Source organism: Coregonus lavaretus (assembly GCF_964263955.1).
Source record: "Coregonus lavaretus genome assembly, chromosome: 20".
NCBI lineage: Eukaryota > Metazoa > Chordata > Actinopteri > Salmoniformes > Salmonidae > Coregonus > Coregonus lavaretus.
Window position 1 is genome coordinate 33,461,559 of NC_140007.1, and position 24,335 is coordinate 33,485,893.

At 46.4% G+C, this 24,335-nt stretch overlaps 1 protein-coding gene across 1 annotated transcript in view; it reads left to right on the plus strand.

Moving 5' to 3' along the window:
* Nucleotides 1–24,335, plus strand: part of LOC311148133 (plexin-A2-like) — a 212,543-nt gene that overhangs the window by 131,854 nt on the left and 56,354 nt on the right. Inside the window, exon 14 of the mRNA XM_084185028.1 lies at nt 19,774–19,925. Coding sequence (XP_084041154.1) covers nt 19,774–19,925 — 152 coding nt within the window. The remainder of the gene's footprint in view (nt 1–19,773; nt 19,926–24,335) is intronic.

The following is a 24,335-nucleotide window of genomic DNA, read 5'->3' on the forward strand; positions in this document are numbered from 1 at the left end:
AAGAAGCACATTAAGGTCCTGGAGTGGCCTAGTCAGTCTCCAGACCTTAATCCCATACAAAATCTGTGGAGGGAGCTGAAGGTTCAAGTTGCCAAACGTCAGCCTCGAAACCTTAATGACTTGGAGAAGCTCTGCAAAGAGAAGTGGGACAAAATCCCTCCTGAGATGTGTGCAAACCTGGTGGCCAACTACAAGAAACGTCTGACCTCTGTGATTGCCAAAAAGGGTTTTGCCACCAAGTACTAAGTCATGTTTTGCAGAGGGGTCAAATACTTATTTCCCTCATCAAAATGCAAATCAATTTATAACATTTTTGACATGCGTTTTTCTGGATTTTTGTCTCTCAATGTTCAAATAAATCTACCATTAAAATTATAGACTGATCATGTCTTTGTCAGTGGGCAAACGTACAAAATCAGCAGGGGATCAAATACTTTTTTCCCTCACTGTATATATTGATTAGTTTAGTTGTTTTTAAGGTTATCTTGTCTAACTATCACTAAGCACGTATAGAGGTGGTGGGATCGTTGAGGTTGGTTTTCGCGAGGGCACAACCAGCGGGTGAGGCTGGTTGGAGTTTGGAGTTTGAAAAACTTAGTCGGCGACATGGAGTAAAGATTCCTGCTGCGGTCGGGTGTTCAGTGGAATAATGTAGCTTGGCAGTGGGTGCTATCATTGGGTATGATAGCATCAAATCAGCCTCAACGATGAATAGTGCTGTAGTTATATTTTTAGATTCCATTGAAAAGATGAGATAGTTAAGATAGTTGAGAGTGGTGTTGTGTTGCGGGAGACACAGACGCCGGTATTTCCGCTTATGAATCTGGCGAAGAAAATTATACTTTCTAACATGCCACCATTTGTTAGAGATGAAGTGTTGGAGCGAGAGTTATCTCGTCATGGTCAAATTGTATCTACAATAAAGAAGGTTCTTTTTGGTTGCAAATCTCCGTTGCTGAAACATGTCGTGTCTCATAGGAGACAAGTGCATATGATTTTAAAAAAGGACATTGATGAACTGAATTTAGCATTCAGTTTTAAGATTGATGGATTTGATTATGTCTTCTACGCTTCTACTGAGTCAATGAAATGCTTTGGCTGTGGAAGAGAGGGGCACTTGGTATGTAATTGTCCCGAGAATGAGCGTGCAGATTCTGGTAGCAGCTCTAGTGCTGGTGCAGCTAATGCACCACTGCGAAGGGATGAACATGCTAAGGGTGCAGGGGAAGGGAGAAGGTGGGCAGATGTGGTAGGAAAAGTAGGAGAGGAAGGCAGTGTGGATACGGGGGCAATTGTGGTAGATCAGAACAAAGAAGGAGGGGAAAAAGTCGGTGAGATTGCGACTGCCGTTGCTGAGGTGGTGCTGGAAAATGAAATTGGAGGTCAAGAGGAGATTGAAATAATGGAAAAGGAAGCAGCTGTTTTCAAAGTACCGAGGAGTAAGAGGAAGAATGTAAGGGGTGGTGAAGGGTCTAATTCCAAGAGGAAGGTAGAGATTGATAAATCAGTTGAAGATAAACAGGTTGTAGAGATGGTGGAGTTTTCTTCTGGGGAGGATAGCGAGAGTGAGCCATCTGATGCTTCACAACAAAATAGTGAGATAAATGGGGTGGAAGGGAGGTATGGGATTGAGAAAGTACGTCAATTTCTGAAGTTGACAAAAGGGAAGAAATATATGCAGGATTATAATGTAACAGATTTTTTCCCTGAAAGTGAATTGTTTATTGAATCAGCAAAGTTTCTGATGTCGAAAATATCAGGGGGAGGTTTGACAAGCCCTGAAATTGCTAGACTCAAGAAAGTGGTCACGAGAGTGATAAGTGATGTAAATTCTAAAGAAAATGAAAGAGTTCAGTCGCAGCCTTAACTCTGTAAAGAGATGTGGTTTCTGTGTCTTCCTCTGTATTTTTTTTCCATCCATGAGCAGTATAAGATTTCTTCTTTAAACGTAAATGGGGCAAGAGACGTTAAAAAAAGAGCCATAGTGTATGAGTTAATTAGGGGAAAGGGAAATGACATACATTTTCTACAAGAAACGCATAGGAATTTGGAAAATGAAATTATGTGGCAACAGGAGTGGGGGGGGACAGTGGTGTGTAGTCATAAAAACTCATAAAGTGGGGGTGTGACCATCTTGTTCTCAAAAGGGTTTTTGCCTTTGTCATATGAGGTTGAAGAGGTAGTTGAGGGGAGGTTATTAAAAGTTAGAGCAAGGTATGAAATCATCACTATGTGTCTGATAAATGTATATGCCCCAGTGGTGGCAGTTGAGAGGGTATGTTTTTTAGAGACATTATCAAATACCATTGAGAAATGTAATAATGAAGATTATTTATTTATTGCTGGGGATTTTAACTGCACAGTCAGTGATTTTAGATAGAAATCACAAAGAACCTCATATAGCCTCAAGGACTTTTTTAAAACGCCTCATTGTAATACATGAACTGTGTGATATTTGTCGGAGTCAACATGGAGGCACGAGACAGTACACCTGGGCGCATGTGAGAGAGAACACCATCTCTATGGCCAGGTTAGATAGGTTTTATTGTTTTGAGCATCAATCTCAGGTCTGTAAATCAAGTGTGATAACCCCAGTGGGATTTTCTGATCATTGTTTAATAACAGAGGTGGTGTTCATTAATGATGTAAACCCAAAAGCGCATACTGGCATTTTAATATAACTTTATTGAGTGATGCTCACTTCAGGAAATGTTTTAGTTTTTTCTGGGAGAGGTGGAGGACTCAAAAGGCCAGTTTTGTATCCCTTCAACAGTTTTGGGATATAGGGAAAATCCAGATTCAACAATTCTGTAATCAATACACGAGGAATGTCACCAAGGATATCAACAGATCAATGAAAGCCCTAGAGACTGAAATAGTGGAACTCATGACGTTGGTTGAGACCACAGGAGATCGAGGCCATACTCAGGCCCTCAAGAGGAAAAAAGCTGCATTGGCAGACCTGCTGGGTATCAGAGCACAGGGGGCATTGGTGAGAAGTAAGTTTCAGGGAATCTCTGAAATGGATGCCTCATCCAAATGTTTCTTTGGTTTAGAGAAAAAGAATGGACAAAGAGAAATTATTCATTGTCTCAAATCAGCTGTTGGACAGGAGCTCACTAGCCCTAGTGAAATTAGAAAGAGGGCAGTAGAGTTCTATGCTGAGCTCTACAAGTGTGAGTACAAAGAGGATAAAACAGTGACACAGCAGTTCCTTGATGGGCTCCCACAGGTGGCTGCAGAAGCTCAGGTTAAGCTAGAGCAACCATTGTCTTTGCAGGAGTTATGCACTGTATTAAAAGGCATGGAAAATGGAAGGGCACAAGGCATTGATGGGCTTCCCGTTGACTTTTTAAAGTCTTTTTGGGCTATGTTGGGAGAGGATTGGCTAGCAGTAGTTCATGATAGTTTAACCGGAGGGTTACTACCAATAAGCTGCAGAAGGGCTGTCCTCACCCTACTGCCCAAAAAGGGTGACCCTAGGGAGGTGAAGAACTGGAAGCCGGTGGCTTTATTGTGCACTGATTATAAGATCCTGTCAAAGGCTTTGTCCAACAGACTGAGGGAGGTGATGGGGCAAATCATACGGACCAGTCCTACTGTGTTACCGGCAGGCAGATAGGGGATAACATTTTTCTGATTCGTGATTTTCTGAACGTCTCTAGGGCTATTGGGTTGGATGCTGGTCTAATTTCAATTGATCAGGAAAAGGCATTTGACCAAGTTGAACATCAATACTTATGGCACACTTTTGAGGCGTTTGGGTTCAGCTCTGGTTTTATTGCCATGATAAAGGTGATATATGGTGACATTGAAAGTGTATTGAAAGTTAACGGTGGCTTGAGTGCTCCTTTTAAAGTGTGTAGAGGTATTAGGCAGGGATGTTCTTTGTCGGGAATGTTATATGCCATTGCTATAGAGCCACTACTAAATAGCATTAGAAGTCGCATTGAAGGGGTGTACCTTTCAGAGGATATTCCTCCTATTCGTCTCTCAGCCTATGCTGATGATGTAGTTGTTGTAGTGAAAAATCAAGTGGAGGTGGATAGTTTGAGTCTAATGGTTGATCGTTTTAGGGGAATATCCTCTGCAAAGGTAAATTGGGAAAAAAGTTGTGCTTTACAGATTGGAGAATGGTCTGGAGGGATCATGGCTTTGCCAGGGGGTCTGGAATGGTGTAAGGGAGGGTTTATGTATCTTGGAGTGTACCTAGGAGATGAGGGGACAATGGATAAAAATTGGATTGGGGTGGTTGAAATGGTGGAAGGGAGGATGAGGAGATGGCGTTGGTTGTTATCTCGTATGTCATATAGGGGGCGCACTATTATAGTTAACAATGTGGTTGCCTCTGCACTGTGGCATCAGTTGTCAGTTTTAGAGACACCATCTGGCCTTCTGGCTAAGATACAGGCAATTATTGTGGATTTATTTTGGGATAAATATCACTGGGTTCCACAAAGTGTTTTGTATTTGTCAAAAGAGGAGGGGGGACAAGGTCTTGTACATCTTGCTAGTAGGGCTGCTGCTTTCCGGTTTCAGTTTATTCAAAGGTTGCTTTATGGACCGGAAAATGTGGTTTGGAGAGGGGTGGCAGGTCTTGTTTTACAGCAGGTTGGGGGATTAGGTTTAAAGAAGGCTTTATTTTTGGTTGATAATAGCCAGATTTCTAGGGAGGGAGTACCTCCGATTTACAGAGGCCTTCTTAGGGTGTGGAGCATTATGAAGGTGTCCAGACGAACGGAGTCAGTGCATTGGCTGTTGGAGGAACCTCTGGTGTATGGGGCAAGACTGGATTGTACAACTGCAGCTGTTCCACATTTCTCCAAGATTCTGGTGAAGGGCAAAATCATCACCTTAAAACAGTTAATGGCCATGGCTGGGCCCGCCTTAATGGATGGAAGACGGGTGGCTGAACATTTGGGGGTGAGGTCGGAAAGGATTGTCGGACAACTGCTGGGAAGCTGCAGGAAGGCTCTGTCAGCAGAAGAGTGGGGTATGCTGAATAGTCACAAGAAGAAGGTACAAGATGAAAACATCTCATTTCCAAGACTAGGGATTATACCCAATATCCCAGAGTCAGAAAGAAAGGTGTTATTACTGGATTTGAGAGGGTTGGAAGAGGTGGGTTTGGATGAGGTGAATGGGAAGTACTTATATAGGGGGTGTGTCAAGGTGTTGAATAAAGATACATTGAAAAATAGAAAATATATTGGGCATTGATGACAAGGTAAAGCCAGCATGGAGAGCACTGTACAAGCCACCGTTACAAAAGGGTACTGGGGATATGCAATGGAGGGTTTTGCAGGGCATCATTGCAGTTAATGCTTTTGTATCTGTTATTAACTCAGATGTTGGAGATGGATGTCCTTTTTGTAATATAAGATAAAACCTCTCTTGGAAATGCTGGAGTCTTTGTTTAAATCTGTAGGGGAGATTTTCAATAACACTGTTTTTATTTTGTGATTTCAATATATTAAGCAACAGAAAAGAAAATGTCAACTGTTAAATTTTATTTGGGGACAAGCTAAGATGTCCATTTTTCTGAGTAGGAAACATAAGATAGAAACGGGATATGGGCAGGATGTAAGATGTGTTTTTAAAGGATTAGTGAAAGCAAGAATAAAAGTGGATTTTGAGTTCTCAGCTGTAAAAGATCTACCATTGTTTGAGGAGAAGTGGGCTTACGAAGGAGCAGTTTGTTTTGTGGAGGAGGGGAAACTATTTTTTGTTGATGAAATTAGTTGAATGTATATGTTCTTTTGTATTTTTATTTTATTTAGGAATTACATTTGTTGTTTCATTTCTGAAAAGGCAGTGTGTCATTATTTATGTTAACACTTGAGTATAAATTAAAGGTTTTATAAAAACTCAAACTCCTCTCTCTCCTTCTCTCTTTCTCTCTCTCCTTCTCTCTCTCATTTTCTCCTTCTCTCTCTCCTTCTCTCTCTCATTCTCTACTTCTCTCTCTCATTCTCTCCTTCTCTCTCTCCTTCTCTCTCTCATTCTCTCCTTCTCTCTCTCCTTCTCTCTCTCTTTCTCTCTCTCCTTCTCTCCTTCTCTCTCTCATTTTCTCCTTCTCTCTCATTTTCTTCTCTCTCTCCTTCTCTCCTCTCTCTCTCCTTCTCTCCTTCTCTCTCTCATTCTCTCCTCTCTCTCCTTCTCTCATTCTCTCTCTCCTTCTCTCCTCTTTCTCCTCTCTCTCCTTCTCTCCTTCTCTCTCATTCTCTCTCTCTCCTTCTCTCTCTCCTCTCCTTCTATCTCCTTCTCTCTCTCCTTCTCTCGCTCATTCTCTCTCTTTTCTCTTTCTCCTCTCTCTCCTTCTCTCCTTCTCTCTCTCATTCTCTCCTTCTCTCTCATTCTCTCCTTCTCTCTCTCCTTCTCTCTCTCCTTCCTTCTCTCTCTCCTTCTCTCATTCTCTCTCTCCTTCTCTCCTTCTCTCTCTCCTTCTCTCTCTCATTATCTCCTTCTCTCTCTCCTTCTCTCTCTACTTCTCTCCTCTCTCTCCTTCTCTCTCTCATTCGCTCCTTCTCTCTCTCATTCTCTCTCTTCTCTCTCTCATTCTCTCCTCTCTCATTCTCTCCTTCTCTCTCTCTCCTTCTCTCTCTCTCCTCTCTCTCCTTCTCTCTCTACTTCACTCATCTCTCTCCTTCTCTCCTCTCTCTCTCCTTCTCTCCTTCTCTCTCTCCTTCTATCCTTCTCTCCTTCTCTTTCTCATTTTCTCCTTCTCTCCTTCTCTCTCTCCTTCTCTCTCTCCTCTCATTCTCTCTCTCATTCTCTCCTCTCTCTCCTTCTCTCATTCTCTCTCTCCTTCTCTCCTCTTTCTCCTCTCTCTCCTTCTCTCCTTCTCTCTCATTCTCTCTCTTCTCTCTCTCCTTCTCTCTCTCCTCTCCTTCTATCTCCTTCTCTCTCTCCTTCTCTCTCTCATTCTCTCTCTTTTCTCTTTCTCTCTCTCCTTCTCTCCTTCTCTCTCTCATTCTCTCCTTCTCTCTCATTCTCTCCTTCTCTCTCTCCTTTCCTCCTCTCTCTCCTTCTCTCTCTCCTCTCCTTCTCTCTCTCCTTCTCTCTTTCATTCTCTCCTTTTCTCTCTCCTTCTCTCTCTTCTATCTCTCATTATCTCTCTTCTCTTCTTCTCTCTCTCCTTCTCTTCTTCTCTCTCTCCTTGTCTCCTTCTCTCTCCCTCTCCTTCTCTCTCCTTCTCTCCTCTCTCTCATTCTCTCCTTCTCTCTCTCATTCTCTCCTTCTCTCTCTCCTCTCCTTCTCTCTCCTTCTCTCTCTCATTCTCTCTCTTTCCCTCCTTCCTTCTCTCTCTCATTCTCCCCTTCTCTCTCTCATTCTCTCTCTCATTCTCTCCTTCTCTCTCTCCTTCTCTCTCTCTCATTCCCTCTCTCTCTCCTTCTCTACTCCTTTTCTCCTCTCTCTCCTTCTCTCTCTCCTTCTCTCCTTCTCTCTCTCATTCTCTCCTCCTCTATCTCATTCCCTCTCTCCTTCTCTCCTTCTTTCTCCCCTTCTCTCCTTCTCTCTCTCTCCTTCTCTCTCTTCTCTCACTCCTTCTCTCTCTCCTTCTCTCTCTCATTTTCTCATTCTCTCCTTCTCTCCTCTCTCCTCTCTCTCCTTCTCTCCTCTCTCATTCTCTCCTTCTCTCTCTCCCTCTCTCCTTCTTCATTCTCTCCTTCTCTCTCTCATTCTCTCCTTCTCTCTCTCTCCTTCTCTCTCCTTCTCTCATTCTCTCTCTCCTTCTCTCATTCTCTCTCTCCTTCCTCCTCTCTCTCATTCTCTCTCTCCTTTTCACAATCCTTTTCTCCTTCTCTCTCTCCTCTCTCTCCTCTCTCTCATTCTCTCTCTCATTCTCTCCTTCTCTCATTCTCTCTCTCATCTCCTTCTCTCCTTCTCTCTCTCCATCTCCTTCTCTCCTTCTCTCTCTCCTTCTCTCCTTCTCTCTCTCCTTCTCTCCTTCTCTCTCTCATTCTCTCCTTCTCTCTCTCCTCTTTCTCCTCTCTCTCCTCTCTCTCCTTCTCGCTCCTCTCTCATTCTCTCTCTTCTCTCTCTCCTTCTCTCTCTCTCTCCTCTCTCTCATTATCTCCTCTCTCCTTCTCCTCTTCTCTCCTCTCTCTCCTTCTCTCCTTCTCCCCCTCCTTCATTCTCTCCTTCTCTCTCTCATTGTCTCCTTCTCTCTCTCATTCTCTCCTTCTCTCTCTCATTCTCTCCTCTCTCATTCTCTCCTTCTCTCTCTCATTTCCTCCTTCTCTCTCTCATTCTCTCCTTCTCTCTCCTTCTCTCCTTCTCCCCCTCCTTCATTCTCTCCTTCTCTCTCTCATTCTCTCCTTCTCTCTCTCATTCTCTCCTTATGTCCTCTCTCTCCTCTCTCCCCTCTCTCTCCTTCTCTCCTCTCTCTCCTTCTCTCCTTCTCTCCTCTCTCTCCTTCTCTCCTCTCTCCTCTCTCTCCTTCTCTCCTTCTCTCTCCTTCATTCTCTCCTTCTCTCCTTCTCTCTCTCATTCTCTCCTCCTCTCTCTCCTCTCTCCTTCTCTCTCTCATTCGCTCCTTCTCTCTCTCTCTTCTCTCTCATATTCTCTCCCTCCTATCTCTCCTTCTCTCCTTCTCTCTCTCCTTCTCGCCTTCTCTCTCTCATTCTCTCCATCTCTCCTTCTCGCCTTCTCTCTCTCATTCTCTCCTTCATTCCTTCTCTCTCTCCTTCTCTCTCTCTTCTCCTCTCTCTCCTTCTCTCCTTCTCTCTCTCCTTCACTCCTTCTTTCGCTCTCTCTCCTCTCTCCTTCTCTCTCTCATTCTCTCCTCCTCTCCTCTCTCCTTCTCTCTCTCATTCGCTCCTTCTCTCTCTCTCTTCTCTCTCATATTCTCTCCCTCCTATCTCTCCTTCTCTCCTTCTCTCTCTCCTTCTCGCCTTCTCTCTCTCATTCTCTCCATCTCTCCTTCTCGCCTTCTCTCTCTCATTCTCTCCTTCATTCTCTCATTCATTCCTTCTCTCTCTCCTTCTCTCCTTCTCTCTCTCTTCTCCTCTCTCTCATTCTCTCCTTCTCTCTCTCCTTCACTCCTTCTTTCGCTCTCTCTCCTCTCTCCTTCTCTCTCTCATTCTCTCCCTTGATCTCTTACATGTTCTCCCTCATCCTTTTTCTTCCCCTCTTTCCCTCTCTCCCTGTCTCCTGTGTCCGTCCGTGTGTCACTATGTCTGTGACTCATTGTAGTAAATGAAGTTATGCTCTTGTGTTACTCCATTACGCTCTCTCAGCTTGTCATTCTGTGCAATTCGGGACAGCGAAGTGTGTGTGTGTGTGTGTGTGTAAGACTGTGTGTGTGTGTGTGTGTGTGTGTGTGTGTGGACTTCTAACAAGCAGCAACCCTATGGAGACATTTCTCATTCAGCTCCCAGTTTTCATTAGTGTAGTGAGTAGTGTATGTTAGGACACACTGAGTGCACGTCGCCTTTCCTCAATCTGATTAGAAGGATAGAGGGATGTCAGTGGAGAAAGCAGCTGAGGAAGAGAGATGAGAACAGTGAAACTGCAGCTAAACAAAGAGAAAGAGAGAGAGAGAGGAGGGAAAGTAGTATTGAGAGGTTGAGAGAGGTGAAGTGAAGTGGGGGGAAGATAAATTAAATCAGAGGAAGAGAAGTAGGGGAAAGAGGAGGAGAGAAGGGAGGAGAAAAGTGCAGAGCCTATGTGGGGTGTCAGACTGAGTCCTGTTATACAATACAACTGCCACTGGAAGCCCACTACCGCATTGATTTGTACTGTACACTGGAGTAGGACACACACACACACACACAGTACATCTCCAGAGGCAAAAACAGCAACCAGCAAGCAACATTTGGCACTTGTTGAGCTTATGTTATTTTTACCTCCTTTACTCTGCATTCATTTGTTCTCTCTCTTCTTCTCTCTCTCTTCCCCCAACCCCCTTCCTCTCCCAATAATGAGAATTTCTTCAAAAAGACTCTTTATGAATTTGTTTTGATTGTATGCAACAAAGTCCCAATCATGATCTGATTTGTATACATACATGGTTATTAGTCTACCAGAAGACTCACGTTTTGAATCATTTATATTTCTATTAGGTACCCTGCCTGAAAGCCTCCCCACCACGGCACAGGCATTAATATTAAACAGATATAAGCCCCTCTAACACCAGAGGGAACAGCATCACATGAAGCTGGGGATTAGAGGTCTTGAAAGGCATCATGGGAAGGAGGAACTCTCTCTGGGCTGTATGGCTCCTATATGAGCTGGAGAGCAGAGAGACTACAGATGCCGTATCTTAATTTGAGCCAGTTTCACACAGCAGGAAAATAATCTTGCAGCAACAGGAAATGTGAATTGTTATGTGGATTATAATGAATGGACATTTTCTGTAGGGGTTGATACATTTTTTGTTAGGGCAAATTTAGAAACCTTTGTGTGTGTGTGTGTGTCACGTTCGTCTATTGACGGGTCAGACCAAGGCGCAGCGTGATATACGTACATGTTTATTAAACCAAATAAACACAACGACAAAATAACAAACTAAACGAAACGTGAAGCCCAAGGTAGCACACACAACCTACCTTACACGGAACAAGATCCCACAATCCACTAGTGCCAATAGGCTGCCTAAGTATGATCCCCAATCAGAGACAACGAGCTACAGCTGCCTCTGATTGGGAACCACACTGGCCAACATAGATCTACACATAATAGATCGAAACATAGAAAACACACAACAAAGAATATACACACCCTGACTCAACATTTAAGCGTCCCCTGATTCAGGGCGTGACATTACCCCCCCCCCCAAAGGTGCGGACTCCGACCGCACAACATAAACATAACAGGGTAGGAGCCGGATGGGCATTCCGCCTCGGAGGTGGATCCGGCTCGGGGCGTGACGACCTCTCACTCTCCGCCTCCCTGTTGCGCCCCTGGTCTGGTCTGGACCTCGGCGCGCTGCTTCCCCTCTCCTTCCTCCCACGATACGCCAGGCCCTGTCTGGACCCTGGTGTGGGAGACCCCGAACCTGGAGAGGGGCTGACGTCATGGTCTGGACAGGAGCCGCTGACCGGAGCTGGACTAGGCACCGGTGGAGCGAACTGCTCTAGCTCCGGAGTGGAGCCGCTGACCGAAGCTGGATCAGGCACCGGTGGAGCGGACTGCTCTGGCTCCGGAGTGGAGCCGCTGACCGGAGCTGGATCAGGCACCGGTGGAGCGGACTGCTCTGGCTCCGGAGTGGAGCAGCTGACCGGAGCTGGATCAGGCACCGGTGGAGCGGACTGCTCTGGCTCCGGAGTGGAACAGCTGACCGGAACTGGATCAGGCACCGGTGGAGCGGACTGCTCTATAATAATATAATATAATATGCCATTTAGCAGACGCTTTTATCCAAAGCGACTTACAGTCATGCGTGCATAAATTTTTTTTTGTGTATGGGTGGTCCCGGGGATCGAACCCACTACCTTGGCGTTACAAGTGCCGTGCTCTACCAGCTGAGCTACAGAGGAGTGGAGCAGCTGACCGGTGCACCGGTGGAACGGGCACGGGCCGTGCCGGACTGGACAAACGCACCACTGGTCTGGTGCGAGGAGCAGGCACGGGCCGGACCGGACTAGGAACACGCACCACTGGCTTGGTGCGAGGGACAGGAACGGGCCGGGCCGGACTGGCGACGCGCACCACTGGCTTGGTGCGAGGAGCAGGAACAGGCCAGGCCGGGCTGGTGACACGCACCACTGGCTTGGTGCGAGGAGCAGGAACAGGCCGGGCCGGCGACGTGCACCACTGCCTTGGTGCGAGGAGCAGGAACAGGCCGGGCCGGGCTGGCAACGCGCACCACTGGCTTGGTGCGAGGAGCAGGAACAGGCCGGGCCGGGCTGGCGACGCGCACCACTGGCTTGGTGTGAGGAGCAGCCACAGGCCGGGCTGGTGACGCGCACCACTGGCTTGGTGCAAGGAGCAGGAACAGGCCGGGCCGGGCTGGCGACACGCACCACTGGCTTGGTGCGAAGAGCAGGAACAGGCCGGGCCGGGCTGGCGACGCGCACCACTGGCTTGGTGCGAGGAGCAGGAACAGGCCGGGCTGGCGACGCGCACCACTGGCTTGGTGCGAGGAGCAGGTACAGGCCGGGCCGGACTGTGGAGGCGGACTGGAGGTCTAGAGCGGAGAGCTGGCACAACCCGTCCTGGCTGGCTGCCCACTTTCGCACTACACGTGCGGGCACAGGATGCACTGGGCTGTGCACGCGCACTGGCGATACAGTTCGTAGAACTGGCGCAGGATATGCAGGACCAAGGAGGCGTACTGGAGACCAGGAGCGTTGAGCCGGCACACCCCGTCCTGGCTGGATGCCCATCTTTGCACGGCACGTGCGTGGTGCAAGCACAGGATGTACAGGACTGTGCCGGCGCACTGGCGACACAGTACGTAGCTCCGCATAACACAGAGCTTGCCCAGTCATACGCCTTCGCGTGAGTACGGGAGTTGGCTCTGCTCTAACCCTAGGCTCCGCCAACCACCCTGTGTGCCCCCCAAACATTTTTTATTGGGGCTGCTTCTCGGGCTTCCTCCTCGACCGGCCTCCTCCTCGACCGTGTTGCCGTTGCTCCTCTCCTGCCTGGGAATCTAACTTAGCCCATGGTCCTTTCCCCGCAAATATCTCCTCCCATGACCACAAATTGGCCACCTGTGACATGGCCATCCTCTCCGCCTGGGCACGCTGCTTGGTCCTCGTTTGGTGGGATCTTCTGTCACGTTCGTCTATTGACGGATCAGACCAAGGCGCAGCGTGATATACGTACATGTTTATTAAACCAAATAAACACAACGACAAAACAACAAACTAAACGAAACGTGAAGCCCAAGGTAGCACACACAACATACCTTACACGGAACAAGATCCCACAATCCACTAGTGCCAATAGGCTGCCTAAGTATGATCCCCAATCAGAGACAACGAGCTACAGCTGCCTCTGATTGGGAACCACACCGGCCAACATAGATCTACACATAATAGATCAAAACATAGAAAACACACAACAAAGAATATACACACCCTGACTCAACATTTAAGCATCCCCTGAGTCAGGGCGTGACCGTGTGTGTGAAAAGAACTTGCCTTTCGTGAACTAACACTCACACTTTGTGGATAGCTACTTTATTGAGGGGAAATGTACTTACTATGACTGTGATATGTGGTTGTCCCACCTATCTATCTTAAGATGAATGCATTAACTGTACGTTGCTCTGGATAAGAGCTTCTGCTAATTGACTAAAATGTAAATGTAAAAGGATGTGTATGTGTGTGTGTGTGTTAGATGCCCCTCCCCCTCCACACAGCAGTAGCTGCCCTCCCTAGTAGAGAAACAAGAGGAGAAACTATATTTGGAGAGGAGAAACTATAAAGATCATAGAAATACAGCCTCCAGAAGAACATTACCTCCATCTCTACCTCCTCCCTCCCTCTCATCATTCCTGTTCTCCTCCCATTATTTCTCCTCTCTTTTCATATGCTCTTAACACTAAACACTTCTCCTTCTCATCCCAACCTCCCGAGTGGCGCAGTGGTCTAAGGCACTGCATCGCAGTGCTAGCTGTGCCACTAGAGATCCTGGTTCGAATCCAGGCTCTGTCGTAGCCGGCTGCGACCGGGAGACCCATGGGGCGGCGCACAATTGGCCTAGCGTCGTCCAGGGTAGGGGAGGGAATGGCCGGCAGGGATGTAGCTCAGTTGGTAGAGCATGGTGTTTGCAACGCCAGGGTTGTGGGTTTGATTCCCACGGGGGGCCAGTATAAAAAAATAATGTATGCACTCACTAACTGTAAGTCGCTCTGGATAAGAGCGTCTGCTAAATGACTAAAATGTAAATGTAAATATGCTAAAAACTATTTTTCACCTGTCTGTATCTCTCAGGCAGGATATAATACTTTTAAGAGTCTATTAAGTATTTAGTGTGTAGTTTGTTCGCGGAGAAACAAGTGATAAGTGGGGTTTTATCAAGTCCATTAAACACTAGTCACAATGAAATCCGACATGCCTGAACTACCTGCAAAGACTACCTGCAAAGAACCAAAGACAGCTCTCAGGTCTGGTGCAAGCTGTGCCGTTTAAAACACCGGGAGTGGATCTACCCACAGCTATTCAGATGCTACACACGCTCATAGTAATACCATATACAGTGAGGGAAAAAGTATTTGATCCCCTGCTGATTTTGTACGTTTGCCCACTGACAAAGAAATGATCAGTCTAAAATTTTAATGGTAGGTTTATTTGAACAGTGAGAGACAGAATAACAACAAAAAAATCCAGAAAAATGCATGTCAAAAATGTTATAAATTGATTTGCATTTTAATGAGGGAAATAAGTATTTGACCCCTCTGCAAAACATGACTTAGTACTTGGTGGCAAAACCCTTGTTGGCAATCACAGAGGTCAGACGTTTCTTGTAGTTGGCTACCAGGTTTGCACACATCTCAGGAGGGATTTTGTCCCACTCCTCTTTGCAGATCTTCTCCAAGTCATTAAGGTTTCGAGGCTGACATTTTGCAACTCAAACCTTCAGCTCCCTCCACAGATTTTCAATGGGAATAAGGTCTGGAGACTGGCTAGGCCACTCCAGGACCTTAATGTGCTTCTTCTTGATCCACTCCTTTGTTGCCTTGGCCGTGTGTTTTGGGTCATTGTCATGCTGGAATACCCATCCACGACCCATTTTCAATGCCCTGGCTGAGGGAAGGAGGTTCTCTCCCAAGACTTGACGGTACATGGCCCCGTCCATCGTCCCTTTGATGTGGTGAAGTTGTCCTGTCCCCTTAGCAGAAAAACACCCCCAAAGCATAATGTTTCCACCTCCATGTTTGACGGTGGGGATGGTGTTCTTGGGGTCATAGGCAGCATTCCTCCTCCTCCAAACACGGCGAGTTGAGTTGATGCCAAAGACCTCCATTTTGGTCTCATCTGACCACAACACTTTCACCCAGTTCTCCTCTGAATCATTCAGATGTTCATTGGCAAACTTCAGACAGGCATGTATATGTGCTTTCTTGAGCAGGGGGACCTTGCGGGCGCTGCAGGATTTCAGTCCTTCACGGCGTAGTGTGTTACCAATTGTTTTCTTGGTGACTATGGTCCCAGCTGCCTTGAGATCATTGACAAGATCCTCCCGTGTAGTTCTGGGCTGATTCCTCACCGTTCTCATGATCATTGCAACTCCACAAGGTGAGATCTTGCATGGAGCCCCAGGCCGAGAGAGATTGACAGTTATTTTGTGTTTCTTCCATTTGCAAATAATCGCACCAACTGTTGTCACCTTCTCACCAAGCTGCTTGGTGATGGTCTTGTAGCCCATTCCAGCCTTGTGTAGGTCTACAATCTTGTCCCTGACATCCTTGGAGAGCTCTTTGGTCTTGGCCATGATGGAGAGTTTGGAATCTGATTGATTGATTGCTTCTGTGGACAGGTGTCTTTTATACAGGTAACAAGCTGAGATTAGGAGCACTCCCTTTAAGAGTGTGCTCCTAATCTCAGCTCGTTACCTGTATAAAAGACACCTGGGAGCCAGAAATCTTTCTGATTGAGAGGGGGTCAAATACTTATTTCTCTCATTAAAATGCAAATCAATTGATAAAATTTTTGACATGCGTTTTTCTGGATTTTTTTGTTGTTATTCTGTCTCTCACTGTTCAAATAAACCTACCATTAAAATTATAGACTGATCATTTCTTTGTCAGTGGGCAAACATACAAAATCAGCAGGGGATCAAATAATTTTTTCCCTCACTGTAGTAGCTTCAGAGGTAACAGTTCTAACACACTTTCACTTTGTATTTTTTACCTCAGGCTGCTTAGTTTAAATGTAATCAGAAACCGCTTTTATCTGAGGTAGGGGAAAGCCTAAAAGACAGCGAGAGAGAGAGTACTAGTGAAGCCTACATTAAGGCCTGTTCACATGAAGAGTACAGAGTGCTGTCTGCCATTATAAGGTGATACAACACGGCTCAAAGCCTTCCTCTCTCTCTCCGTCTCTCTCTCTGTCTCTCTCTCTCTGTCAGTAGAATGTAGATTGTCATTGAGCTTCAGACGTTGTGTTCTAACTCCCCTTAAAGCTAGCACAGATTGCTTTTCTACAGCCTCTATTGAGTTTGGCCTAGACTAGATGAGCACCATTCTCCCCACCATGACTTCAGCTGAATAAAAAAACATGGCACTTAACAATGCCAGGCTGTTGTATTAGGCCATTCCTCCTTTTTTCTCTCTCTGTATGGTTCTATGTCTTCTCTATAATATATGCCATTGAGCAGACAATTTTATGCAAAGGAACTTACAGTGATGCGCGCATAAATTTTACGTATGGGTGGTCCCGGGAATCGAACCCACTATCCTAGCATTACAAGTGCCATGCTCTGCCAACTGAGTTACAATGGACCACCCTACTCTACTGGCTGGGGAATATCTACTAAAGAGACTTCCTGTTTTGCTAAGGTTCTCTTAACGGATTAGAATAGAAAGTCCTCTTGTCTTCTCAATGTAGGTCAATCTCATCCCCCTCTACACTTCTCCTTCTCATCCCTTCATCCAGTCATCTCACCCCACTACTGCACTTTCTCATCCTTCTCAATCCCAAATCCAGTGGCATGTGTTAGGAAATGGCAATTTGCCCCCCACAGGCCCACCCTTCACATCCCTGGAGCTGTGTCTGAGGGACAGGAAGTGGGCATGTGTGAACTGGCTCTGGAATTACCCTCCATTGACACAGTGTGACAAAGCCATGCGGGCAGCGGAGCTCCTCTTAAAAGGATTACAAAGGGAGCGTGGAGCTGGGGAGGGGGGGGACGAGAGGGGACAGTGGGCGGCAGGGGGTGCGTGCATACCCAATGAACCATCCTCTCCTCCTCCTCTTGGTTGGGGCTGGGAGAGTAGAGAGTCAGTGTTTAGTGTTAAGACAAACAGGAAAGGCTGGCGAGCGGCTGGCGCCTGGAGTAGAGCAGTTTGTCACCTAGCCTGAAGGGAGACGAGAGAGAGGAGAGGAGGATGTAGCATGAATGCTCTCTCTCTCTCTCTCTCACACACACACTGCGTTCCTCAGGCAGATCCCAGTCTGTCTTTGTTCATTAGGAGTAGGGTTAGCGTGTCACCATGTAACCACAGTTCTGGAATCAGTTCTTTGGGACTTCTGTGGGTATCATCCCATTGTACATCTGCCACTCAGATAGCGCCAGGGTCAGATAAGGTCACTAAGGCTTTGAGGATGAGTCTTTGATGCTTTTGAAGTACAGTGCCACACAAAGTGATATTTATACTCATCTGATGAATCAAGCCTCTTTCTGTCAATGGCAGCTCAGTGATATGGGTAACATGCATGGATTAAAGTTTTTAAAGTTATATCCAGCCTGTCAGTGGAAGAGTTATATTATAGCCCCTGGCTAGGAGAGTCTCACACCCTTTCACTAGAGATACTACATGCATCATCATCATCTATCATACTCCCCTATGGCTGCCACACCTACCAGAGGGGCACACGGAAACCTTATTCTACTCACCCCACTTCCTCTTCCTCTCTTTCTCCCTGTCTCTCTCTGTCCTTCCCTGTCCCTCCCTGTCTCTACCTGTCCCTCCCTGTCTGTCTCTCTCTGTCCCTCCCTGTCCCTCTCTGTCTCTCACTGTCTCTCCCTGTCCCTCTCTGTCCCTCTCTGTCCCTCCCTGTCTCTCCCTGTCCCTCTCTGTCTCTCTGTCCCTCTCTGTCTCTCTCTGTCCCTCCCTGTCTCTCGCTGTCCCTCCCTGTCTGTCTCTCTCTGTCCCTCCCTGTCCCTCTCTGTCTCTCACTGTCTCTCACTGTCTCTCCCTGTCCCTCTCTGTCCCTCTCTGTCCCTCCCTGTCTCTCCCTGTCCCTCTCTGTCTCCCTGTCCCTCTCTGTCTCTCTCTGTCCCTTTCTGTCCCTCCCGGTCTCTCTCTGTCTATCCCTGTCTCTCTCTGTCCCTCTCTGTCTCTCTGTCCCTCCCTGTCTCTCTCTGTCCCTCCCTGTCACTCTCTGTCCCTCTCTGTCCCTCCCTGCCCCTCTCTGTTCCTCCCTGTCCCTCCCTGTCTCTCTCTGTCCCTCCCTGTCTCTCTCTGTCCCTCCCTGTCTCTCCCTGTCTCTCTCTGTCACTATCTGTCCCTCCCTGTCCCTCTCTGTCCCTCCCTGTCTCTCTCTGCCCCTCCCTGTCTCTCTCTGTCTCTCTCTGTCCCTCCCTGTCTCTCTCTGTCCCTACCTGTCCCTCCCTGTCTCTCTCTCTCCCTGTCCCTCCCTGTCTCTCTCTGTCCCTCCCTGTCTCTCTCTGTCCCTCCATGTCCCTCTCTGTCCCTCCCTGTCCCTCTCTGTCCCTCCCTGTCTCTCTCTGTCCCTCCCTGTCTCTCTGTCTCTCTCTGTCCCTCTCTGTCTCTCTCTGTCCCTCCCTGTTCCTCTCTGTCCCTCCCTGTCTCTCTGTCTCTCCCTGTCCCTCTCTGTCTCTCTCTGTCCCTCCCTGTCCCTCCCTGTCTCTCGCTGTCCCTCCCTGTCTCTTTCTGTCTCTCTTTATCTCTCTCTCTCTCTGAGGCATTAAATTCCCTCCATTTCTTATGTAACTATCCCTACGTCGTTCCGGATTGCTGCAGCCATGGTCTGACATGGATATATTTAGCCAGGCGTCCTCTCTCCACTATGCCTCCCCGTACCCTGCATACCCAAGCAGCAATAAAATATTCATCTATTCAGACCCTCAGGCAGTGCAGTGACACACTTACTTTACATCCAGAACAATTACTGTAATGTCCACTAAATCTAGATTATAATGCAGACGTCCCACTGGGTTAGCGCAACGCACTAGTGGGCACACAGAGTCAGAGGGGGGTAGAGAGAGAGAGAGCAGGCACCGCTTTAAAACGCTGGGTGCTCTTGTTGTTTTTACTTCCGCATGCGTGCCCAGTAATGGAATATTGATTGTGTATCTAGAGGCTGTGAGCTCACAGGGAGATGGTAGTGTATGTCCCCTCTTCATGCTCCTCTCTTCTCTCTTCTTTCCTGTCCTCTTTCTCTCCTCATCACACACACACACTGGACAGCAGCCAGCTCCTCACCTCAGAGGGGCTGTGCAGCACAGAAGGCAGCATGCCACCCAGAGCCAAGGTCATGCTGAGCGGCCATATTGTATTTTATTACAAGGTGGGCTGCACTGAGCACTAATACGGCCTCTTGTTAGATTTATCACCCATGGCAACAGCAGCAGCAGATCAGGGGACTAGGCAGGTATCCAGAATGTTAATGCACCCTCCAGGTTTTTATGTTTGGCCAAGTTCTTTTTTGTGCTTTTATTAATACATAACTCAGTGTACTGGTATACAGTAGATTAGAAGATAGACCTTAACTACCAGGTCTATCTGGGAGGGTTGTGTGTTTGTGTGTATGTGAAGCGGACTATGACATTGTCTTTGTAGGAATAATGATGTAGGTTCGATTAGTACCCTCTGTTCAGAGCATTCTGGTGTGATGACATATACCTGTTTTCTGACATGCGTTGTTGGGGTCGGGAGGTTGAAAATGCTTTTGTTCAGACTCCCTCTGACCTGCTACATGCAGTATGGGAGGGTCTCTCCTAATCCATCTTATGAGATGAAAAGGCTAGAGATATACAATTCCATATTATGATCGTCATCTTCAATACCATCGATTGTCAGGGAATACCATATTACTATAGAATGTCATAGTGTTCTATTTAATCATATGAATGAAAGCATGAAGAGACACTTTCTCTGTCTCTGACCTCTCTCTCCTCTGTCCCCTGCAGGTGACCCCAGTAGCAGGCCCTCCGGAGGGGGGAACCAGGGTGACCATCCATGGCATGAACCTGGGCCTGGCGTTCAGTGAGATGGTGGACAACGTGGAGGTGGCTGGGGTCAAGTGTTCCCCTGTAGAGGAAGGCTACATCATCGCAGAGCAGTAAGTCACCACACACACAGACACACATTAACCTAGCCTTAACCCTAACCTTGGACTTTCCCACAATGTGTATTCTTAAAACTGTAGACATTCCTAGCCAATGAATCTATTAAAGTGTTGAAGGCTAAGTGAATGGAAACAATTTATACAGAACAGTAATGGAATTATGCCAGACGATGCCTTAAAATAGAGTGACCTAAAAAGGGGAAATCCTTTATTATCTTCACAACAAATTATCTCAGTTGAAGACATTCTTTACCATTTTAAGACTAGCCAACAACAGCCATACAGCCACTAAGTCTGCAGCTTTCTGACCAGTGAGAGAAAATTAACATCACATAGGCCTAATTATATTCACTATCAAGCCCTTGGGGCTGTTTGCATGAGACAGGACTGTCTAACACAAGCTGGCAGCTCACACACACACACACACACACACACACACACACAAACAAACAGTGATACAGACACACACACACACACACCAGAGAGACTACTCTCTTAATTATGACTGGAGCTGGGCCAGCAGTCTCTGCCTGTTGTTTTCCCGTACAGGAAAATAGCCCACGCTTCACACACACACACACACACACACACACACACACACACACACACTCTGTCAGTCCCAGAACATCTGTATGTGTTTACCTTTGTTTACTTGTTATGATTGTCTGGTGCAGCAGAGAGCACATTAACCATGTCCCATCACCCTACACTAATTGTCAATGGCCCATGTTTCATAATTGGCTTCCTGCTTCCTGCTGCATTCCACAAATAGACTAGGTACAGTTCAGTCAGGATGGCTGAGTCAGGAGAGCAGTGCATTGTGGATACCCTCCCCTCACCTAGACAGGTGTATATAGACCTCTCAGATTTTGACTCAAATTGAGCCCTCCCTGTCACAGCAGTTTTCTAACAGTGCTCTCTGTCTTCACCTAGACAGGTGTATATATACTGTACATCTCTCAGCCTCCCTGTCAGCACACAGCAGGACTTTCTGACCCTGAGGAGAGTAGAGTGGAGTTGAGTGGCTTATGAGTGCCCTCACCTTGACCCTAACCCTAACCTTGACAGGTGTAAGAACTCTCAGACTCTCAATTGGAACTCTCAATTGGAACCCTCTTTGTCAGTACAGTACGCCCCTCACATGTTGACACTGAGTGGAGTGGAGTAGATGTATAACAGAACACACACACCCAGGCTCAGTTTTTGATAGTGCAACCCTAAGTAACAGTACAGATGAAAAATGATCAGGGCTAATGTACATCTTACTGTAGAAGGTATTGTTGAAAACAAGTCTAGGTTGGAACTGTTGCTGTTAAAATACAATAAATATGTTTTATTATGAACTGGAATAAACTGATTGATCACATCATGCAGATGTAGACCAGAAAACACACACACACCCAGTCCTAATGAGAAGTGTGTGGCTGGTTGAAGCATGTCTATTCTGGGCTCAGTTTTTGACAGTGCAACACTGAGGTCATGCTCAGCAATGAGTCTGTTTCTCTACTTATTTTTTAAGTATACCAGAGTTCAGAACCCTGACTCACATAGGTATGTGGTGCCAAACTGGATCAGAACATCTACTGCTTTCTCAGTCAGGCAGGAGACCGCTTCCTGCTGTAGATGAGCAACACAGAACTGTGTGAGTGTGTTTGCCTCAAAAAGCATCTTGCTTCAATCAGTTTATTCCAGTTCAGAATAAAAAAGTATTACTTATTACTTGTAATTTAACAGCAACAGTTCCAACCTAGACTTGCTTTCAACAATACTTTCTACAGTAAGATGTACAGTAGGCTGATCATTTTTCATCTTCATCTGTACTGTTACTTAGTGTTGCACTATCAGTAGCTAGCTAGCTTTCTTTGACTAACGTTAGCTATTAGCTGTGTTCAAGGCCAGGGGATTGTTAGAAAGAGATACTCACATCTACTACTATGAGAGATAGCGCTCCCTTATTTCTGCTTATCATCACCTGTTATAAAATGACAACAGTGCCTTGCTAGCGTTCTGCCCTGTTCTGAAAGAACTCCCTGGGTTTACCATCATGCTGTGGATGTTTGGTCAGGTGTCGTTTTATTAATTTGTTCATTTTGAGAGACTCACTACAAGGCACTTCCCCGCACAAAACACATTGTAGGCGCTCCTCGCTATTTCTCAAAGTTTGTATGAAACCAAGAGAGAGAAACTCATCGCTGTATTTCCGTTTCATGACGATTAAGCTCAGTCAGAGCTTGTGGCTAGCTTGAGTCCATTTGATGACAGCGTGAGTAATGGCGAGTAGGAATGACAAGTCAGTGGCTGACAGCCCATCATCTGCTGCTGAACGACACCGCTGCAGCATGTGGGTCGCGGAGTGATCTTTAATAAAAGATCTGCAGAAACAATATCCGGTAAACCGCGAAGCACACGGGCGTCACCCTCTCCCACTCGCGCAGCTGCCAAACATAGCAGAGACCTCTGCTAAGCAGAGAGCGCACTGAACAGAGAGCGCAGATGCACCTGGCCAAATCAATTCCAGTAATTAATGAAATAACTATACATTTACTCTGACAAGTTGCGACCCACCATTAACAGGTCTGTGGGTCGCGACCCATACTTTAAGAACGGCTGGACTAGAGTATAGAGGAGGCTGCAGAGCAGTCATAAAAATAACTGTGTTGCAGAAGAAACATATAGACAGACAAGCACTCTGTCAGTCTCTACTCTCTCCTCCATTTGAATGGGAGAACAATGACTTGGAGTCAGTGGGGAACAAAACCGTTTTGTGTTGGCAGTGCAGCGTACAGAGACAGAGGTAGCCTGGCACACAACATAACAGAGTAGAGCAGAACAGACGTAGAGTGAAGTCCTTTACCTTAATTCCTCCGCTGGCCTACTTCTTCTGCCCGCTCTCTGAACACTGCTGAGCACTACACCACCGTACCGCAACACTCAGCTCCCGGTTTGGAGGCAAATCAGAGAACTTGCGTATTAAGCACAAGACAAAGAATGAATTCAACAAAGGTTGTACTTTGATGTGCATACTTTAGAGTGTAAACATCTAGGAGGCAAATGTTTTGGTAGCTAGATTGGGTAGAGTTGGTGTTGTGTTGGGTAAAGTTGTATTTTTGGGGCTGTTGGCTCCAGCCCTGGCTGGCTGTGTGTGTGTAATTGAAATGTGCTGCATGCCACTGGCTGTAGGGGACCATTTATCAGCAGTGCACCAATCTGACAGCAGTTTAATCTGATTGGGACACTGTTGGAGTGAATTCATTTAGATTGCAGTGTAAAAAGTGTCAGATGGAAATTAGAAAACTATCTGGCGACCCCAGCAGCAGTGTGACTGAGAAGGGGTAGGGGTGTGGAGGGGTAAAAGGGGGAGGTGGGGGTAGTGGTCTGGATCCTTGACTTGGCAGAAGTTCGCACACATTGCCAGCCTGTTTGTTCTCTGCCCTGTTAGTCTTGGTCAGACTGTTAGTGTGGTTTCCATTAGACTGTACTCCAGTCAGCAGACTCTTTCAATGTTTTTATTATAATTTTCATGTTTTACATGTTAATTTCAAATAATTAATCTTGTTTTTTTCCCCATCTTCCTCCCCCCATGGGGAGAGAAAAAACAAAACAAAGACATACAGTACATAATACAACAGACAATTAAAAGTTTTATAAAAATAAAAATAAATATGTAAATAATAAAATTGGTAGGAGAATAGCAGTTCCTAGAGGGGGCAATGCCCTTCCTCTAAGACAGTACTAATAGTAGTCAGGGTCAGTATCTCACATTTACACTTGTAACATTAAAAAATAATTGTGCCTAATGCAGAGTTGGGTAGGTTACACTCCAAATGCAATCCGTTACAGCCACTAGTTACCTGTGCAATCAGTAAAGTCATATTTGGATTAACCAAACTCAATAACGTAATCTGACCACTCTCAATTACCTCTGGATGACTTTCCCCCGCAAGAGGCACCAGAAGAAGAGAAAAAGGATCCATCAAACGCACCTGGTGTGTCACCACAATGGTCCCAGACCGGTGGTCAGACCCGCTCAGGTGGAACAAACCCAAGTCAGCCCCCCTTTTCAATGCCGAACCAAAAGCCACTGAGGAAGCAGAAAGGTGTCACCCTGCACTTATTTCTCAAACATCCTTTCTGAACTCAATGTAATCTAAGAAGTAGACTCTTTCTGAATGGCTGGATCAGACAGAAGGCATCCAGAATGCTGAGCAAGCTTTTATAGTTTTGATACTTGTTAAGAACAAAGCCTCTTAATTTCAGGCAGCAACATCTCTTGAGTATGGGGTACTTGACTCTCATTGCCAGACTCTATGAGAGATCAAGATAAACTTGATTTAATGGTGCTCCGTGGGATGTTCAAAGGTTCAGATATTTTTTTATAACCCAACCCTGATCTGTACTTCTCCA